Genomic DNA, 17,227 nt, shown 5'->3' with positions numbered 1-17,227 from the left:
CACCCTTATCTCGTAGCTCCGTGAACCAATGGATTCATACATCAACAATAGTGTTTCTTGTTGGGATTCTGTGTTTGTGGGGAGGGGGAGATTGACCCCTAGATTTTGACACAATGTATTTTTTTTTTCTTGGCATCCTTTGATTCATGCAGTGACCTTTCCACATTCCTGTAACGCCTTGATGCCAACCGTCAATGGATCAACAATGACGCATCCTCGCTTGTCTTCTTTTCACAAAGTAATGGTGGATCATCAACAACGGTTTTCTTCCTCCAAGATGTGGTCATCGGAGACCCACCCCACCTTGTCACTGCTGATACTTTTGGATTCATGTATTACCCATTGCTTATCTCTTCCTCGTACACCAATGAAGTATCAACAATGACACTTTTTTTTTGTTTGTACACGCGACCATGTAGGTCGAGGCATACTTTTGGACTCATGTTTTCTCCCGTTTGTCACTCGTGATGCTCCTGAATTCATGCATTGATCCCCAACAAATGTCATTCTTATCCTTATCTTGTTCTTCTGCGAGGGGATCCCATAGGTGCGATAAAGATGACTCATTATTTTATTTTTCTGCACTCTCGGATGCTGTGTGGATTGACGCATGAATGACGGGATGACTTTTTTTTTTCTGGCGCCTTCCGCGGGACCGTGCTCATTGAGAAACGATATATAATATTGAACACGCTCTCTATCTCACGCTCCTTTATCTTCCAACTTTCTCTTGGCCACACACACACACACACATACACACATCATCTCGGGGGTTCGTATTGCTGGCTCATTCAAGTTATGCTTCTTCCATGTACTCATTGCAACCATGTCATTGTAGTTGGCCACCCTCCCAAACGTCTTGCTGCCACCTGTTGCTACCAAGTCCAATGCCATTAGCTTTGTCACTCGCCTCCGCACTTTCCTCTCCCCCCCTCCCCATCATCCTCAGCAAGGTAAGTCTTCAAGTTGGATCTGATGTATGATTTATATTGACATCTTTCAATAGAAGGGATAAAACAAAGGCACAGCCATTTCCCGCCTCCCTACCTTGAAACGTAGAGGACATCGGCAGCTGGGTCCATCCCAGCGTTCCCTCCTTGCTTTGCTTGTGGGGGTAAGTATTTGTATTTGGGTATGGTGGTTTTTTCGTTGCTGATACTAACAACATTCTCTTACTATTCTTCCGTCATCTCTTTGGTCTTCGTTTCCTTTTTGGTTATCTCCTATTCCTTTTGTGGATTACTTTATCTTATCAACATTCAATTATTTTAATAATAAAGATGCATTTGGGAGTTTTAGATGAAATGATGCGGGCATAGAGAAATGACTGTGATTTGATAATACCATCCTCCTCTTCTTCCCGCCTATCCATAGCAACCATGAGCCTCTTTGCACGCGCACTTTCTCGTACTCGTACTCCACACCTTGTCCCGATTAACCAGTCGATCGCAAAGCGTTACTACAAGCTCAGTGTTCAGTCTATCAAGAGAGGCCAGGTTGTTCAACTCAAAGACAAGGCGTGGCGTGTACTTAACCGCGATAGTTCTTCTTCAGGGCGTGGAGGTGCCGTTGTCAAGGTATTCACAAGTCTCTTTGGCTTGAGACCAAGGTACTCAATGAACCCGTGTAGATCGAAATGGAGGATCTCATGACCAAGGCCAAGATCAACGAGCGATTCAAGTCGGGCGATTCGCTTGAGAGTAAGTTGTATTATCCTCTTGTATAGGAAACGTGCTTACATTTTATCCATGATGGCAGTCTTGAACATGCAAGAAGAGACTATGCAATATCTTTATTCTGAAGGCAACACCATCCACTTGTTGAACCCGGAAACCTTTGATCAGATTGAAATGTCCATGAGTGCTTGCGAGGCTGGCGAGGATGGTGCGGCCATGTTGGAAGGTATATTGGATAACAATGGTAGGGATGATGAAGATGTGCTATGTGCTAATCGGCTTGTATCATAGATGGCATGAACCTCACTGTCAGCTTTTTAACGACCCCTGAAGAAGGCCGAAATCCCATTACTTTCAAGCTACCCCAAAACCATACCTATACCGTGGAATCAGTGGTTGAGCGTGCTGGTCAAGCTGCAAAGGGCACAGTGTATAAGACGGCTACTCTTGCAAATGGTGCAAAGCTCCAGGTACCTGAATTTGTACATGAAGGCGATCGAGTTGTAGTGGATATTGCTGCAAGGAAGTATGTCAAGCGTGATCTTTAGATAGAAGAGCATTTTTTATATCACTCAATACACTTGCATCAATGCACATTTAGTATCATGCTTGTTTGGTTTGGAAATGATGCCATTGTCCGTGAGGCACTTAAATACTCCATTTCTCAATACCCCATCACAATGCAAATCCTGCTGCATTCACTCCAATGAGACTCTCATCCAATATGCATTTACATATAATATCATTTGGTCTCTTTATTACTATGCATCACGTGCCATGCAAAATGAATATGAATGAGCATATTGACAACATTGATGATGGTAATAAGTAAATAAGAGCATTCGAGAAAAAAAGATTGGATCAGCAACGGCTCCTCTGGGTGGGTTGATTGTTCTCGTCTGAGAGCGGAAACTGTTAGGTGCCACCTTGTTTTTCCACACACACCATGGGCATTCTCGAGAAGATCCAGGACATTGAGAACGAAATCCGTCGCACGCAAAAGAACAAAGGTACAAGAAGAACAGCATGCTCTGAATGGCGTCTTACATACTGTCAATTGTAGCCACGGAATACCATCTTGGTTTGCTCAAGGCCAAGCTGGCCAAGTACCGAGTACAGCTCCTTGAAGGCTCCAAGACCAAATCAGAAAAGGTACACTACATAACAAAGTGCTCTTTTGTTATTATGGCATTGACATTGGGGATATAGGGAGAAGGTTTCGATGTTATGAAATCAGGAGACGCACGCGTTGTCATGATTGGTTTTCCTTCGGTTGGCAAGTCGACACTCTTAAACAAGCTGACAACGACCGAGTCAGTTGCTGCAGCATACGAATTTACCACTCTCACATGTGTCCCTGGCAAGTTTACCTACAAGGGCGCCAACATTCAATTGCTCGATTTGCCTGGTATCATTGAAGGGGCTTCTCAGGGCAAGGGTCGTGGTCGACAAGTCATTGCAGTGGCTAGAACAGCCGATGTTGTCCTCATGATGCTTGACGCCACTAAATCATCACGTCAACGGTATGGCTTACAAACAAGCGAGTAGGATGGATATCATTGGAGGCTAATGATGCATGTAGTGAATTGCTGGAAGCTGAATTGGAAGCTGTTGGTATCCGGTTGAATCAGTCTTTCCCCAACGTATCCTTCAAGATCAAAAAAGCAGGAGGCATCAGTTTCAACGCTACTGTCAAATTGCATTACTTGGACCAGAAAATGGTGCAAAACATTCTTCATGACTACAGTAAGGAGACACCCATGCTCAGCATGATGGCAAAGAGAGAGAGAGACAAGTGATCGACATACGAGATAACTCACGCTCTCCTTTTTTCGCACACAGAAATCTTCAATGCCGATATTGTGATTCGTGAGGACATTACAGTGGACCAGTTTATCGATGTGATTCTTGGTAATCGACGCTATATCAAATGTATCTACGTAAGTATATGGTTATTGGCGCGAGGGCTATTAGGGAAAACAAGGGGTGGTTATTTTGCATAGCAAATGAGCAAGGAGAAAAAGGAAAACAAAAACAGAGGGATGATGGGGAGGAGGAAGAGGAAGGAGGAGGAGTAGAAGCAAGAAGAGGGAGATGGCAAAAGAAGAATCCATATCTTGTTTTGACAACTCATTCGATTTACACATACACATACACGTGATAGTGCTACAACAAGATAGATCAAATCACAATGGAGGAATTGGATCGGTTGGCAAGAGAGCCTAATACGGTGGTCGTTTCTTGTGAGCAAGATCTCAACATGGATTACCTTGTCGACTCTATTTGGAAGAAGTTGAATCTTATGCGAGTCTATACTAAAAGGAGGGGTGAGCTTCCCGACTTTGATGACGGCCTTATTGTACGCAACGGTGCAACCATTGAACACGTATGCCATGCTATTCACAGATCACTGGCACATAGTTTCCGGTACGCCCTTGTTTGGGTAAGTATTATTTCTCCTTTCTTTATCCGTGAACGTGTACTCCTGTGACAGGTCCAATTCTAAGGATGATGAATTGTACAACACTTTATAGGGTACGTCTACCAAGCATAATCCACAACGAGTCGGTATCAATCATCTAGTACATGACGAGGATGTTGTCCAAGTAGTCAAAAAGTAAACGTGTTAATACGAGGGATGCATATATGGGAAATCACTCCTTTTTTATCTTGTTTTACTCTTACTATTGTGTTGGATCATGTAATTTACTATGGCATTAGAAAACTAAAAAATAGAGTCTTGGGATAGTTGGTGGATGAGGGGGGGTTATGGGTGGAAAAGACAATGGTGCACAAGAGAGGTTCGTAACGAGTTTAATTGAATGGGTATCACAATGCCTATGCTTAAGGCGCCATTTCGGAAAGCACAACGACTTCTTGATGCTGCTTGATTTCCAGCTTCATGGGCTTATCACCGCCATTCTTTTGCAAGCTCTTGAGAGTGCATTGCATTTCAGAGGGATGGGTAGCGACTAAAAAGGAACATGTCAGTACCATACTACTAATAAAACGACACACGCGTAAATACTTACCCCAGTGAACAACGACGATAACGATGGTGAGATCCTGTTTGAAAGTAGCAAGAAAAAAAAAAGATCGGCATATCAGTTTCCTTTTTCTTTGGGATGGGAGAGGTAAAGGGAGATGTGGTCAAAGTCACTTACGAGAGCAGCAATCGTTGATGCGATCAAACCACGTTGTTGACCACCCATGAAAATAAGTACGCAATAATGGATAGCTGCTGTGACCAATGCCACCAAAGTGGCCACCAAACTTCGTCGAGCGATGATGCGAAGAGAAGAGGCTTGATGAGCTGTCTGTTGGGCTGTGTTGGGGAAGTAGCCATATTTGATAAAGATGCCTGAAAAGACCAAGCTGACAATAACATCATAGGCAAGACCAGCAGCAGATGCGGGGAGTTCCATGCCAATCAAGCAATGGAATGGGTATTCTTCATTGACAAGGGCCACTCGATAAACGACCATCAAAGCAACAAGGCCAATGTATGGTACGACGAGACCAATGCCAACGAGATATAGAGATGAGCGGAAACGTGCTGCTTTGGGAACTGAAGTGATATAAATCTATCACGCGTGTTAGTCTTTGTTGCTCATTTTACATACCATGAGTGATGATAGATACATACCTTTTCAATAAAGTAGAGATAAAGGAGGACTTTGGCAAGGCAGTATACCACAATGGAGTTGTAAAGAGAAAGAGAGCACGAGATGTAGTTGCCGTTGTTTGTGCTGGTGGCCATACATGCGATAATGTTGAATACCCAAGTGGCACCGTAAAGGGCGAGAAGCAAAGCCCGGATGTAACAAACAGGGCGTTCAATGCCGGCAGCCTTGCGACCAAAGAGCAGTGAAATGATGGTAACACATGCAACGGCGATCACCTCAGAGATAATTTCCTGGTTATCGGGCGAGTACATTGTTCTGATTTATAGATTAAGCTTTTGAGAATATGAAATGAAAAGAGAAAAAGAGAACTTCGATGCTAAGGTACATATGTCAAATGCTACAAGTTTTATAGGTGGCACGCTTTACCTGTTTTTCCCCTCTCCCTGTTATTTTCACCCCTTTTTGCAATGCGCACACATCCAGGCTTATAAAACAGAGCACTTGCAGCAAAAGAAAAGGGGAATAAGGGACGCGGGAGATGTATACGAGTATGTGCTCACTGGAGGAGAGGGCAACAAGGATAAAAAAGGCGTGCGTGTGTTGATGCTATTAGGAGTAGAACAGCTAAGGTGGTGTATGTATGTATGTATGTGTCGAATGGCAATGAAAGGGGAGGAGAGAAAGAGAGAACAAACTTTAAACAATTGTGCATATACGATAAGGAGATCATGTACATCATCTTTCTCTCTTTCTCTAAAACATAAACACACACACACACTTATGCTTTCTCCCATACCAAAACTATCCATCATTTTGGGACATGTATTCACAATGGCTGAGCATAAGTATGCGTAATGATTATCCATTTTATTGGAAGAACGGTGCCTGGAATTTCAATGATGGCCTATCAGATGCACGTGACATGATGGATGTTTCTTCTACTTGACTCCGCAACAAGCGTTGTTGTAGCTCGTCTTTGATCAACTACGTAGACTCATCCCGACATTATGGCTGCCGACAAGGTCAACGTTTTGTTTGTTTGTCTCGGTTAGGCTCATTCAACTTGAGAATCGCATGCCGTCGTAACTAAGAAACGAATTACAACATAGGCAACATTTGCCGATCGCCTATGGCTGAGGCTGTATTTGCCCATATGGTCAACCAAAAGAAGCTCAGTGAGCGGTTTGGCGTCATTGATTCTGCAGGCACAGCAGGCTATCATGTAAGATCAACTCCTTTATCTAATGGACGTCATCCTCATTTATGTTGTTGTTGTTGTTCAAAGGTGGGTGAGACACCGGATCATCGAAGCGCACAGACCTGTCGCAAGCATGGTGTACCTGTGAATCACAATGCACGCAAGGTGAACAAGGCCGATTTCAATCGATTTGACTACATCTTGTGCATGGATGAATCCAACTTGGCCAATCTTCAGGTTAGTGATAAGGCGATCATGGGTCATATGGGTCGTGCGTCTAACACTTGCTACTAGGAAATGGCTCCTGCTGGCACCACAGCCACAATCAAGGTAAACTATCGCATCCCTTTATCACCACCCAATAGCTCATTTTCGTTTTGTATCATAGCTCTTTGGTGAATATGATCCCCAAGGTGAACGCATCATCCGTGATCCCTACTATGGTGGCTCTGAAGGATTCGAACGCAATTTCAAACAAGTGTCACGTGCAAGTGAAGGCTTCCTCAATGAACTTGGATTACTATAGATTCAATCTTTCCTCTTTTATCTCGATTGTTTAACAACGTAATCCATATACAAAGCATAGATCGATCCTATGGGCTATAGTGTATGTGTGTGTAAGTGAAAATAGAAAATGTTTGATCTACACCATTTGTATTTTACCTGTGCTATGATAGCCATCAACGTATCCAAAATGAAATTGTTTGAAGGATTAACACCTATGGTAACGATGATGTTAGATTTGCATGTGTTATCTTCCCCCCAAGAGTATTACCTCTGGTTGCTGAACGCAAAACTTCTGCAATAAATTCGGTGGTGATCATGTAGTTGCCAGCCTCGAGGCCTATCGTAAAGCAGAGGTCAATACACTTTTGAGTCACGTGACATCGTGTAGATGAACAAACCTTGAATGAGAGCCTTTGCACAATCAGCGGGTGCCATAGCTGCCGAGGGACCTTCAATGATCTTGGTGACCTCTGGTTTGGTCTTGTTCTTTGGAATGATTGATTAGTGGATGGTACCTTTGCAAGTGCGAATTTTCATTGACTTACTTCATTGACGAAACCAGGGGAATCAATGTTACCAGGCAAAAAGATATGCACATCAATGCCGTACATTTTGAGCTCGTTACGGAGACTGTCAGCCAAACCACGTAAAGCAAACTTGGTGGGTGAATAAGTTGAATAGCCTGCAAAGCTGATCAATCCAGCCATGGATGAAACAAAGACAATTTTGCCGTTCCTGACACCAGCATCCCGCATGCGTAGTGTTGCTTGCTATAAATGAATGCATGTTAGATAGAGCACAGCGAGTCGATGATGGCATTTACATACATGAGCTCCATACACTTGACCGAGATAGTTGAGCTTATTGGCATACTCGAAATCATCCATCGTGTGGTCAACGAAAAGCTTGGGACAAGCGGCACCTGTTTGTTGCATGCATGTGAGTATACCATCCATTGTCGATCATGATTACCATCTTACCTGCACATAAAAAGACATACTCGGGATCACATCCTACTCGCACCTTGGCTTCGTCAAACGCACGTACAACGTCGTCCTTGGAAGTAACGTCGGCGCTAATGGCAACAACACGCTGATCGCCATTCACACAGCTAGACTAATACACCGCTTGAACATCGACCTTGACTTGAACACCCCCTGTCATTCTGGTTCCCCTTACCTTAATTTCAGCAGCAGCCTTGTCCAATTCTGATTGACGCCGAGCAACGATGGTTACATGAGCTCCACGCTTCACCAATGCAATCGCCAGGGCTTTGCCGAGGCCGGTACTGCCGCCTGTAATAAAGCAGTGTTTCTTGGTAGGTTTGAAAGGCTTACGCGTCAAGTGGCTGTAGAGCTTCTCGGCTGAAAATGCTATAAGAATAGCCAAAACAAAGGATGTCCAAGAGGATACAGCCATTTTGGAGAACAAAGAGCGCTTCGGATACACTTTTGCTTCTGACATTTCTTATGCGATACGGCTATTTCATTACCGATGATGGTTCATTGTTACCCGTGTTACCATATAACTACTACTCCTTTGTAAATCCCATTAGACACTTGTACTTTCATAATAAACAACTTCAGAATTCACTTGATGAATGGATCCTTGTGTACAGGTTAGGGGTTTATTTCGGTACTTGCTGAATACATCATCAATCCAAGTTTCCATGACAACGACCACAACTGCTTTATACATCACCTTGGATACCCCCCCCCTTAACGAAGCCACTTTCAACAACATCTATCTCAGGATAGCCAAAACACCTTTGCACCTTATTATCCAGAACCAATTGGACCCCACCCATGATATACATACATTAGCTGATTGACACCGCAAAGCATAAAGGTGATATGCATTAAGAATTTGATGAGTAAGAAAGCGAAATTCTATTGTACGATTGCGTGTAGGTGTGTAGTAGGAGGATGTTGATTGATGGATAAGAGAGCGAGAGCGAGATGGCATTGGAGAAGGAGGAGTATTATGGGTATGGATACAAGATGTGATGATGATTGAGCGCCACACATGGTGTTTTAAAACTATATGAAAATGAGTCATCATGAAAGAAGCATGTCTGGTGTATAGAATGACACTTACCCTGATCTGATAGGATCCTGCCTTTGTCATATATCGAACCCATTTGACAGATTGATAGCCGCTCTTTTCAAATACTTTGAGGAACCGTACCAACAATCCGGAGGATGTGAACATGAGCACTTGGAAATCCATGGAGATGGGTGGTCGCGACCATACACGTTTATGCGTCATGGCGGTCAATTCAGCTTCGCCGCTCAAGGTGAATTCTGCTTGGCCCTGGAAACGAGGGATCTTCCAAATAATGCAATTCTCGGAAGGTGCATACTTTGCCTTGCCACCTGATCCAACCTTCACCTCCACCTTGGCCGAGTTTAATGGGGTAGGAATACGCAAAATGACATTGTTGGCATACAACTTGGGAGAGAAATTCGCTTTGACATTGATCATGTATTCCACTCGCGTCTTTCCAATTTCATTCACCACGGGATGAACCTTGAATGGCAAGTTGACATTTTCGGTAGAACGATATCTAATCATTGAACAATCAATCATCATGCATTTCTTTGTCATTGTTCCCTCCCCCATCAATTTCCTCACCTCATAAGCTCAAATTCGCCATCAGGAGGAATAAAGCTGATGGTTCTATCGGTATCAAACTTTCCAAGCTTGACGCATTGGTGAAATTGGCAATCATCGATGGCAACCGTATTGGTGCGTGGAGCTCTAGTATCAAGAAAACGACAATGAGCTCACCATTTTCCCTTGTCACAATGAAGGTACTTACTTTGTCCGATTCACGACATCATTATCCAAAAGCAGCTTGTCGTTCAAACCAAATTTGCATTCGGGTGTTCCAGAAAGATAGGCTCGCATCAAGATTTGACCAGCTACATCCGCTCGCAAGATTGTACCTGGAAACAAAATGATACACAGTAAGCAGCACCATTCTCCTTTGTACAGCTCCTTGTCACAGTAGTGTGCCTGAGAATCTCATCCATCCCCCTCCTCCCTCGTCACATACCAGTATTGCTCATAAGTAGATTGACATTTTCGATAACATCAATGAAGGCCTCGTTCTTTCTATACTTGACATCGCTACGTCTCCATGAGATAGCACCCGTTGCCTGGATAGTAATCCTGCTCGAATCCTCAATTGCACGCTCCGACTTGACACCTTCTGTGGTGATATACATCTTCAACGTATCTGTTTCACTGTTTTGCGGATAACCAAAATCGAGAATCTCTGCAGGAAACGAGTGAGATCCCATAGCCACACAAAGATGAAGCGTATTACCATGCTCGTAACTTACCATCCAATAACTCGTAAATAAGCACAAAGTTGTTCTTGACAGCCTCCTCGTCGAATTTGCCAAAGTAGCTTAGACCGATATTGACGACTCGATAGCAAAACTCAAAGATGAGGGCGGCATTGGCGTTCCAACGAGTTACTGCAACAATATAGAGATTCTCATGGCGCACGTGAAAGAACGAAGTTGAACCGAGAGTGATAATAGGTGAACGCACGTCTGTGTTGGATATCACTTGAATACGAAATATATCTGCAACGGATCGTCTATAGTAGCATCAAGCCAATGAGCCATTGGACAAAAGGTACACCTCTTGTTGTTGTGACACACTTACTTGAGGTCATGGCGATAGAGACGTGAGATGAGGACCTCGCCCTTCTGATTGTAGATGAAGAATGCGCTGATCATGCCGGCTGTTGACTCGTTTGGCGTGCCGTATAAAAAGGGTACGGTATAGAGGCAATACTAGAGTGAAGAGGAGAAGAGCAAGACCTACAATAATGTGTCCATCTGCCATTTTCGGTGCTTCCCAACCACGCACTTTGAACAACCGAATGAAAGCGTGCACTATACTGTACAACTTTATATCCACAATCAGCACACTGTAAAGAATAGCCTACGCTCTTATCATAAATGTCTATCTTGTAATAAACGATATGAATCGTAATTGTATTTAAAGAATGATGATACTATTCTATCATGCCTTCATCCCTCAAAGTGCCTTCTGTACTACAAGCATTTAATAGCTGGCTGGATCTTGCGCTTGGTTTATTCCAACTTTGCGTTACACGAATGTCACCTTTCCCGAAGATGATGCTTACCTTGCGTTAGTGGCCGTTTAGACACTTGGCGTTTATACGTGAAATTAATGCAATGGGTAGCAGCTGCAGGAATGGAAGACGTTACTGGTTCTCATTCATACGCAAGTCATGAAAGCTCATAAAGATAACGGTGGAAAGTCGAATGTTGTTTAAGCTGCAATACCCCCAAGTCATTGATCACATCTCTCTGATTCCACTACAACAAGGCGTGTGTGACCTTTTGATTGACTTAGAAATACAACCTTTCTATTATAGCATTGATTAACTTATGGTATTGACATTTGATAGAGACAGCTATGGAGGTTGGTGAATGTTTTGAGAGAGGAATGAAAAGGAAAGTAGTCTACTGTATGAGTCTATGTATAAAGACAAAGAAGTAGAACATGTCAAATTATATGGACTCTCTTTGTTGGAGCTTGTAGTTAAATGAGATTACACAGCCTTTTTACTCCCGTCCATAAGCTATTGTAGCGATATCAGGTGAAATGCATGTGGCGAGTTCTTGCATCTTCGAAGCAAGCGGTTTGTCGTAGAAATTCACCGCCAAAAAATTCATCATGATAAACTTGACTTTCCCATTGGGGCATCCCTGCAATAATGATTTCATGACATCGCCTTGCAGAGCTGGGTTGTGTTTAACACTCGTTGCTTGCGAAGCCATCTTTGGTGCTGAATCTTGTTCACCGCTGTCACAAGTTGCCAACGTAAACCAGTAAAGGACAACTATGTTAGCTTTGTATCCGCGGGCCGAGAACGTGAAGAAGACAATTCAAAGACAAAAAAGGCAAAAAACACGACGTTGACATTTGCTGGATTGTGCGTATCCAAGTCGAAAGTTGGTGGATTAGGCCTCTGACATTTGCTGGATGAACCGAATCAATGCGCAATGATGAGGTGATCAATGCATTCCATGTCTTCGTTCCGATTATGAGCTTTTTGCCTTCCGGTGTTGGTAAAATTGCTGCCCAGACATTGGCACACCTCGAATTAATGGGTGACAACGATGATGGCGATGGGGTGCCTTTTGTCACGACACCTGTATAGCCTGCATTTTTTGCCTTCGGTATTGGCATCTTGCCAAATGCACCATGTCAATGTCATCACCCGACCTGGACCATGGTATCGAAACCAACTTTTGCAGATGCTTCACAGAGAGATAGCTATATCGAAAGCAACAAGGTGGGGTGTAAGAGTAAGGAATCATCAAACAACATGATCAGGCTTTACCTTTTTATAAGAATCCAATATCACGATGAGGACGACGATAACAATGAAAGCAGAGAATAAAGAAATTTAGACCCTATGAATGACCACAAGGATCAGCGCTTATTCACTGGTTGAAAGATGTGATTTACACACAAACCTTGGACATTTGACCTTGTAAACAATCAAAAAAGTATGACAGAGGAAAGAGACCTGTGCGAGTATGATGGGCGGCGACAACATTCTTTTATTGTGCATGGTGGGCGTGGGTATTGTTTGTTGGGGATGATGCTTGATAAATTGATAGATGAGTTGATTAGTGATGGGGACATACATCAGGATTAAGTCTGAGGAGCTTAATGCAATGCTGTCTATGTCTACATACATCGGCTGAATTAAGGGAGGTGATAAGAAATCTATCACTTGTCAACCTACTCTTGATATTGGTATGCGTGTTCGGTATAAGCAGCGAGGATGATCGGATCACGAGAACATGGCAAATAGAAGGAAAGAGATGTATAAAATAAGATGACGCTACTTCTTCACTCATCTTCTTAGCCCAAGATCACTTGGATGATTGTCATTGTTACACCAACTTCATGCACGACCACGAGCATACAACACATTCGTCTTTATCTTAATAAAAATATGATACGCGATAGTATAACTACAAACGAGCATTCTTGGGGAAGTATTTCATTGCTTGTCTGACACCCAAATCAGCCATGATTTCCTCAGAGCCACCCAAAATTGCCTATGCAACACCATTATCAGTGATGTGTAATATGGTACCGATACCAAGACATTGTCACTTACTGCAAATTTGTATGTTCTTTGGAAGCTCTCAATGCTACGACCCATACCAGTGCGCGTGATACCACGACCACCAAAGATTTGGCAAGCATCATCCGAAACATTATGGGCAACGCGGGTCGCTTGGAATTTGAGCAAAGAAATAGGGCCAGCAAGCTTCTTGGATTGTTCCAAATAGGACATGTTGCACATTTGATAGGTGATATTCTCAAGCCAGTTTTGAACCGATTCCAATTGCGCAATCTAAAAATGTTGTCAATTTGGTCAGCTGTGTGTATCCAGCGAGATGATCCCTTCCCTTTTACAACATACCATGGATCCAAGCTTGTTGCGGATAACTGGTTGATCGATCAAACGCTTACCAAAGACTAAAAATACAAGGTGAATAAGCCATGTGATGAAAAATCTACCATGACTTGCACTTACCTTTACGTTGATGAGCCCACTTGAAGCTGTGTCCCCATATCGACATTGATAATGTTAGTATGATTGTTGTATGTATACATCCTTCCATAAGTATCGATCTTACCATTCTATTAAAGAAAACATGATGAATGCCAAGTTGAAAGCAATGCATGTGATACTGTCAACTTACCTTCAACGATGGAACGTGTACCAGCAATGATAGCACAGCAAATGTACCATCTCTCGTGATTGAAGCTTGAAAAAGAAAAAGCTCATTAGAGCATTGTAAGGTAATACACAAGACACATAGGGATACATACTTGTACATGATGACTTGGAAGCCTTTGCCTTCTTCACCCAAGATGTTCTCGACAGGAACCTTGACGTTTTCAAAAGTGATGTACGAGGTACCAGCAGCCGATGAATAGGAAGTCTTGATGCCCTTAGTTTCGAGACCTTCTCCACGCTCAATGAACAACATGGTGATGCCCTTTTCGGTACGCACAGCTACGCTGAAATAATCGGCAAAGGTACCATTGGTGATCCATTTCTTGACGCCATTGACGATAAAGTGCTTGCCATCAGGAGTACGTTTGGCTGTAGTGCGAAGACGGGCAACATCTGATCCTGCATAAGGCTCAGTGATTGCAAGACAAATACGTTTGCGACCGAGCAAGACTTCAGGTACCACACGTTTCTTAAGATGCTTGGGGCCAAAGTTGAAGACTGGAGGCAGACCAATACTATAGCCAGACGAAATACCATCGGCAAAACCAGGTGTGCCCAAGCGAGCAGTTTCTTCATGAGCAATCATCTACATTGTGGAAAAGAATGGATGTGAGTGACACCGCGCATGGATCGATAGACCTTTTTACTTACCTCGTGGAAATAATCAAATTCTTCAGGCTTGATACCACCAGGAAGTTTCAATCCCTTGAGCCATGGGCCAGGACCAATTTGGGATGCCAATACACCTTCCTCACCAAGCATCTTGTATAATTCCTGGGTAGGTGCTTGGTTCATCTCCTCAGCAAGAATAGCATCGGGCTATCATCATCGTCATCATCATCATGTATGTCAATAAAAAAGCTATCTACAAACCACCCTAATGCATCATGTTACCTTGACATCGGCATAGATGGTACGCATGGCCTTGCGGAAACGGGTATGGCTTTCACTATTCAACAATGGTGTCAAATGCTGTCATGCTGTGCATATGAAATACGCGTTTGCCTTACTTGAAATAGGGGCTCTTGAATCCCATCCAATAGCTTGGCTCGGCATAGGGAACCTTGGAAATGGCATCAGGAGCAGGAAGAGCAATCTGGGGCGTCTCGTTTGCAATGGTGCCGATCTTCAAGCGAGGAGCATACTTGATCAACACCTCTTGGCGATGCAATCCATAGAAATCGTCTACATTGCAAATAGAATTAGAGCAAAGAAGGACGCAATAAAGAAGCACCAACTTACCAGTTACATCCTTGCCAGCGTATTCGAGCAAAAGAGCTTCTCCACCTGGATGCATGGCAGCAAATTTGCTGATATCATAAACCTCACAATCAATGATAATCCATGCATCATTTTCAGATGTGTGCTTGGCCACTTCGTCGCGAGTGAAGACCTTTAGTTCAGGCATGTTTTAGAAGAGTAGGGAGAAGAGGAATTGAAAGAAGTAAAAGGGTACACAAAGCGATGCATCAGATGGTAACTTTTGAGAACAACATGTGAAAATGGTATGCAGATCCCCGCAAACACATGACTAAGGGCTATTGTGCTCTCACCAATGAGAGACGGACAATGCTCGTCATGCGAAATAAACATATTTACATCATGCAGCCGGAAAAGCATTGCATACTACGCGTGAAGCACTGGTTCTTTTTGGCCTAGCAATGATAGCAGCACAATACTCTTATATCACCTTGAACATGTTGATGCCATGTTGACTTTCCAAACCGACTATAATGATAAAAGCATTTGTTGTGTACATAAGCACTTGCTGCTGCTGCTGATGATGATGATGATAGTGATATCCAATGCACTACACAGCATCATGTTTTATGTTTTATCATCGTTTGCGTATGCAAGGTATGTATGTCATCGTTAAGGGATATACTACCGGACCAATTTTACATGTATAGGTTGTCATGGCATGATTAAAAGTAGATACTATAAGCTCACATGTACAACAAAAGCAATCCCCTGCTAGTTAGACTCGGAAACATGTTGGGATCACCAATTCGTATGGGAATGACATGCTTTGTATTTGCCAAAACCACCATTAATTTTCATACACAATCTATATGATAATCAGCTGTTTATTCATGGCGAAAAGTAATGGGGTTGGTTTTCAAGTAGCTCACTCGGTAGGACGTATATGATGTGTAGCGGGGGGATGTTGTCACGTCGATGGTTGTCAAGGCAACGGCCATCTCAGCTCATAGCAGAAAATTTGCTGGCTTCTACTTGTTTCCTCCAAACCTTTTTCCACAACCACACCAATGCGACCCAAGACACAACGCGCTTACCGGCGCACCATGCATTCCTATTCATTAGGGTTTGGATTTCGCCCACCCTATCAATTGCTCGGTAAATTGCTTATTTTCTTCACAACAAGACTCGATCGGCCGCGATCGGGAAAACGCACCAGCTACTTACTGACACTACTGATCTATAGTCGATGCTGATTTCTGTCTCGAAGCGAGCAAGCAAAAAATCGATATGGCGACCGAACTTGAAAACACATTCCAGGAACCTACAAAGACTTGTAAGTGGGGTGGGAAAAGGTTATTGGTCTATAGGAGGATTATGCATTGACATGAACTAGTTATTACCGAATGCAGCATCCAAGAACTTAGAAAGCAACAAGGACCAGCAGCAGCAGGTGCAAACGGCCTGGCAAGGAAGTTTGAACGTCGTCGATGCCCACACACCCATCAACCTATTGCAAGTGCTGATTGTGTTGCTCAAGTCATCGGCCCTGAGAACAAGTACAACTATTGTGTGGGATCGCAAAACATTGAGCTTCGAAACAAGCTACGAGAGATACCTGGTATCCCGATGTTTTATGTCAAATCACATATGATTATCATGGAGATGATGTCCAAAAAGTCAAAGGAGGCAATCAAAAAGGTAGGTTGATTGATCAATGTTTATTATGTATGTGTCCATACTCATTCATTCATTCAATCCAAAAATAGCTCGAAGAGGAGAAGATGTTACCGTCTGCCAAGGAAAATGAAAAGCTCAAGTCTGCAAAGATGATCGCATCAACAAAGGAAGAGGAACCCAAAAAGAAAAAGAAGACCAAAGGAGTCAATCCATTAGCCTGCAAGAAATCCACAAAGATACCACCCCCGCCACCCAAGAAAAGGAAACGTGAATTGGGAGAGAAAGAAAAGAAAAAGAAGGCTAAAAAGGAAGAGGAGGAGGAGAAGCAGCAGCCATCTGTGGATGAACCAACGCCTGAAAAACAAGAGGATGTGGGTGCTGATGATGCTGAGGAAAAGAAGAAAAAGAGACGGAGAAGGAAAAAGACAAAGAAGACTGATGATGCAGAACAAGTGCCACCATCATCCAATACAGAGGAACATAGTAGTAATAATAATAATAACGATGTTGAAGAACAATAAAAACG

The 17,227-nt window shown here is 43.1% G+C and overlaps 9 protein-coding genes across 9 annotated transcripts; 4 read left to right on the top strand and 5 right to left on the bottom strand.

Annotated features, from left to right (window-relative positions):
* Window positions 1-1,379: 1,379 nt before the first annotated feature.
* On the top strand, window positions 1,380-2,224 carry O0I10_010653 (translation elongation factor P; the record flags this gene model as incomplete). Its single annotated transcript, XM_058490632.1, has 4 exons — window positions 1,380-1,577; window positions 1,631-1,700; window positions 1,759-1,902; window positions 1,968-2,224. The coding sequence occupies 4 exons, from the start codon at window positions 1,380-1,382 to the stop codon at window positions 2,222-2,224; spliced, it is 669 nt and encodes a 222-aa protein (XP_058338645.1).
* A 398-nt stretch (window positions 2,225-2,622) lies between these two features.
* On the top strand, window positions 2,623-4,297 carry O0I10_010652 (developmentally-regulated GTP-binding protein 2; the record flags this gene model as incomplete). Its single annotated transcript, XM_058490631.1, has 7 exons — window positions 2,623-2,686; window positions 2,740-2,828; window positions 2,886-3,199; window positions 3,259-3,422; window positions 3,519-3,616; window positions 3,841-4,119; window positions 4,211-4,297. The coding sequence occupies 7 exons, from the start codon at window positions 2,623-2,625 to the stop codon at window positions 4,295-4,297; spliced, it is 1,095 nt and encodes a 364-aa protein (XP_058338644.1).
* A 223-nt stretch (window positions 4,298-4,520) lies between these two features.
* Window positions 4,521-5,613, bottom strand: O0I10_010651 (uncharacterized protein; the record flags this gene model as incomplete). Its single annotated transcript, XM_058490630.1, has 4 exons — window positions 4,521-4,648; window positions 4,709-4,742; window positions 4,841-5,260; window positions 5,323-5,613. The coding sequence occupies 4 exons, from the start codon at window positions 5,611-5,613 to the stop codon at window positions 4,521-4,523; spliced, it is 873 nt and encodes a 290-aa protein (XP_058338643.1).
* Window positions 5,614-6,309: 696 nt separating this feature from the next.
* Window positions 6,310-7,026, top strand: O0I10_010650 (uncharacterized protein; the record flags this gene model as incomplete). The annotated part of the gene is made up of 5 exons (XM_058490629.1): window positions 6,310-6,349; window positions 6,412-6,524; window positions 6,588-6,737; window positions 6,795-6,830; window positions 6,889-7,026. 5 exons carry the CDS (start codon window positions 6,310-6,312, stop codon window positions 7,024-7,026), a joined length of 477 nt encoding a protein of 158 aa, XP_058338642.1.
* A 17-nt stretch (window positions 7,027-7,043) lies between these two features.
* On the bottom strand, window positions 7,044-8,426 carry O0I10_010649 (uncharacterized protein; the record flags this gene model as incomplete). Its single annotated transcript, XM_058490628.1, has 8 exons — window positions 7,044-7,100; window positions 7,164-7,219; window positions 7,276-7,344; window positions 7,406-7,493; window positions 7,553-7,777; window positions 7,835-7,929; window positions 7,988-8,123; window positions 8,187-8,426. The coding sequence occupies 8 exons, from the start codon at window positions 8,424-8,426 to the stop codon at window positions 7,044-7,046; spliced, it is 966 nt and encodes a 321-aa protein (XP_058338641.1).
* Window positions 8,427-9,040: 614 nt separating this feature from the next.
* O0I10_010648 (uncharacterized protein) lies at window positions 9,041-10,759 on the bottom strand (the record flags this gene model as incomplete). Its single annotated transcript, XM_058490627.1, has 7 exons — window positions 9,041-9,046; window positions 9,105-9,573; window positions 9,642-9,767; window positions 9,829-9,955; window positions 10,066-10,287; window positions 10,355-10,617; window positions 10,686-10,759. The coding sequence occupies 7 exons, from the start codon at window positions 10,757-10,759 to the stop codon at window positions 9,041-9,043; spliced, it is 1,287 nt and encodes a 428-aa protein (XP_058338640.1).
* A 2,283-nt stretch (window positions 10,760-13,042) lies between these two features.
* O0I10_010647 (uncharacterized protein) lies at window positions 13,043-13,660 on the bottom strand (the record flags this gene model as incomplete). Its single annotated transcript, XM_058490626.1, has 4 exons — window positions 13,043-13,129; window positions 13,192-13,431; window positions 13,501-13,556; window positions 13,615-13,660. The coding sequence occupies 4 exons, from the start codon at window positions 13,658-13,660 to the stop codon at window positions 13,043-13,045; spliced, it is 429 nt and encodes a 142-aa protein (XP_058338639.1).
* Window positions 13,661-13,713: 53 nt separating this feature from the next.
* O0I10_010646 (uncharacterized protein) lies at window positions 13,714-15,229 on the bottom strand (the record flags this gene model as incomplete). Its single annotated transcript, XM_058490625.1, has 7 exons — window positions 13,714-13,721; window positions 13,784-13,848; window positions 13,914-14,407; window positions 14,473-14,640; window positions 14,716-14,770; window positions 14,832-15,006; window positions 15,064-15,229. 7 exons carry the CDS (start codon window positions 15,227-15,229, stop codon window positions 13,714-13,716), a joined length of 1,131 nt encoding a protein of 376 aa, XP_058338638.1.
* An 862-nt stretch (window positions 15,230-16,091) lies between these two features.
* Window positions 16,092-17,222, top strand: O0I10_010645 (uncharacterized protein; the record flags this gene model as incomplete). The annotated part of the gene is made up of 4 exons (XM_058490624.1): window positions 16,092-16,179; window positions 16,268-16,357; window positions 16,418-16,722; window positions 16,791-17,222. The coding sequence occupies 4 exons, from the start codon at window positions 16,092-16,094 to the stop codon at window positions 17,220-17,222; spliced, it is 915 nt and encodes a 304-aa protein (XP_058338637.1).
* Window positions 17,223-17,227: the final 5 nt, after the last annotated feature.

Source organism: Lichtheimia ornata, assembly GCF_029851405.1.
Source record: "Lichtheimia ornata isolate CBS 291.66 chromosome Unknown scaffold00073, whole genome shotgun sequence".
NCBI lineage: Eukaryota > Fungi > Mucoromycota > Mucoromycetes > Mucorales > Lichtheimiaceae > Lichtheimia > Lichtheimia ornata.
The sequence above is the reverse complement of the archived record's forward strand: the minus strand, read 5'-3'. Positions and strand labels throughout refer to the sequence as shown.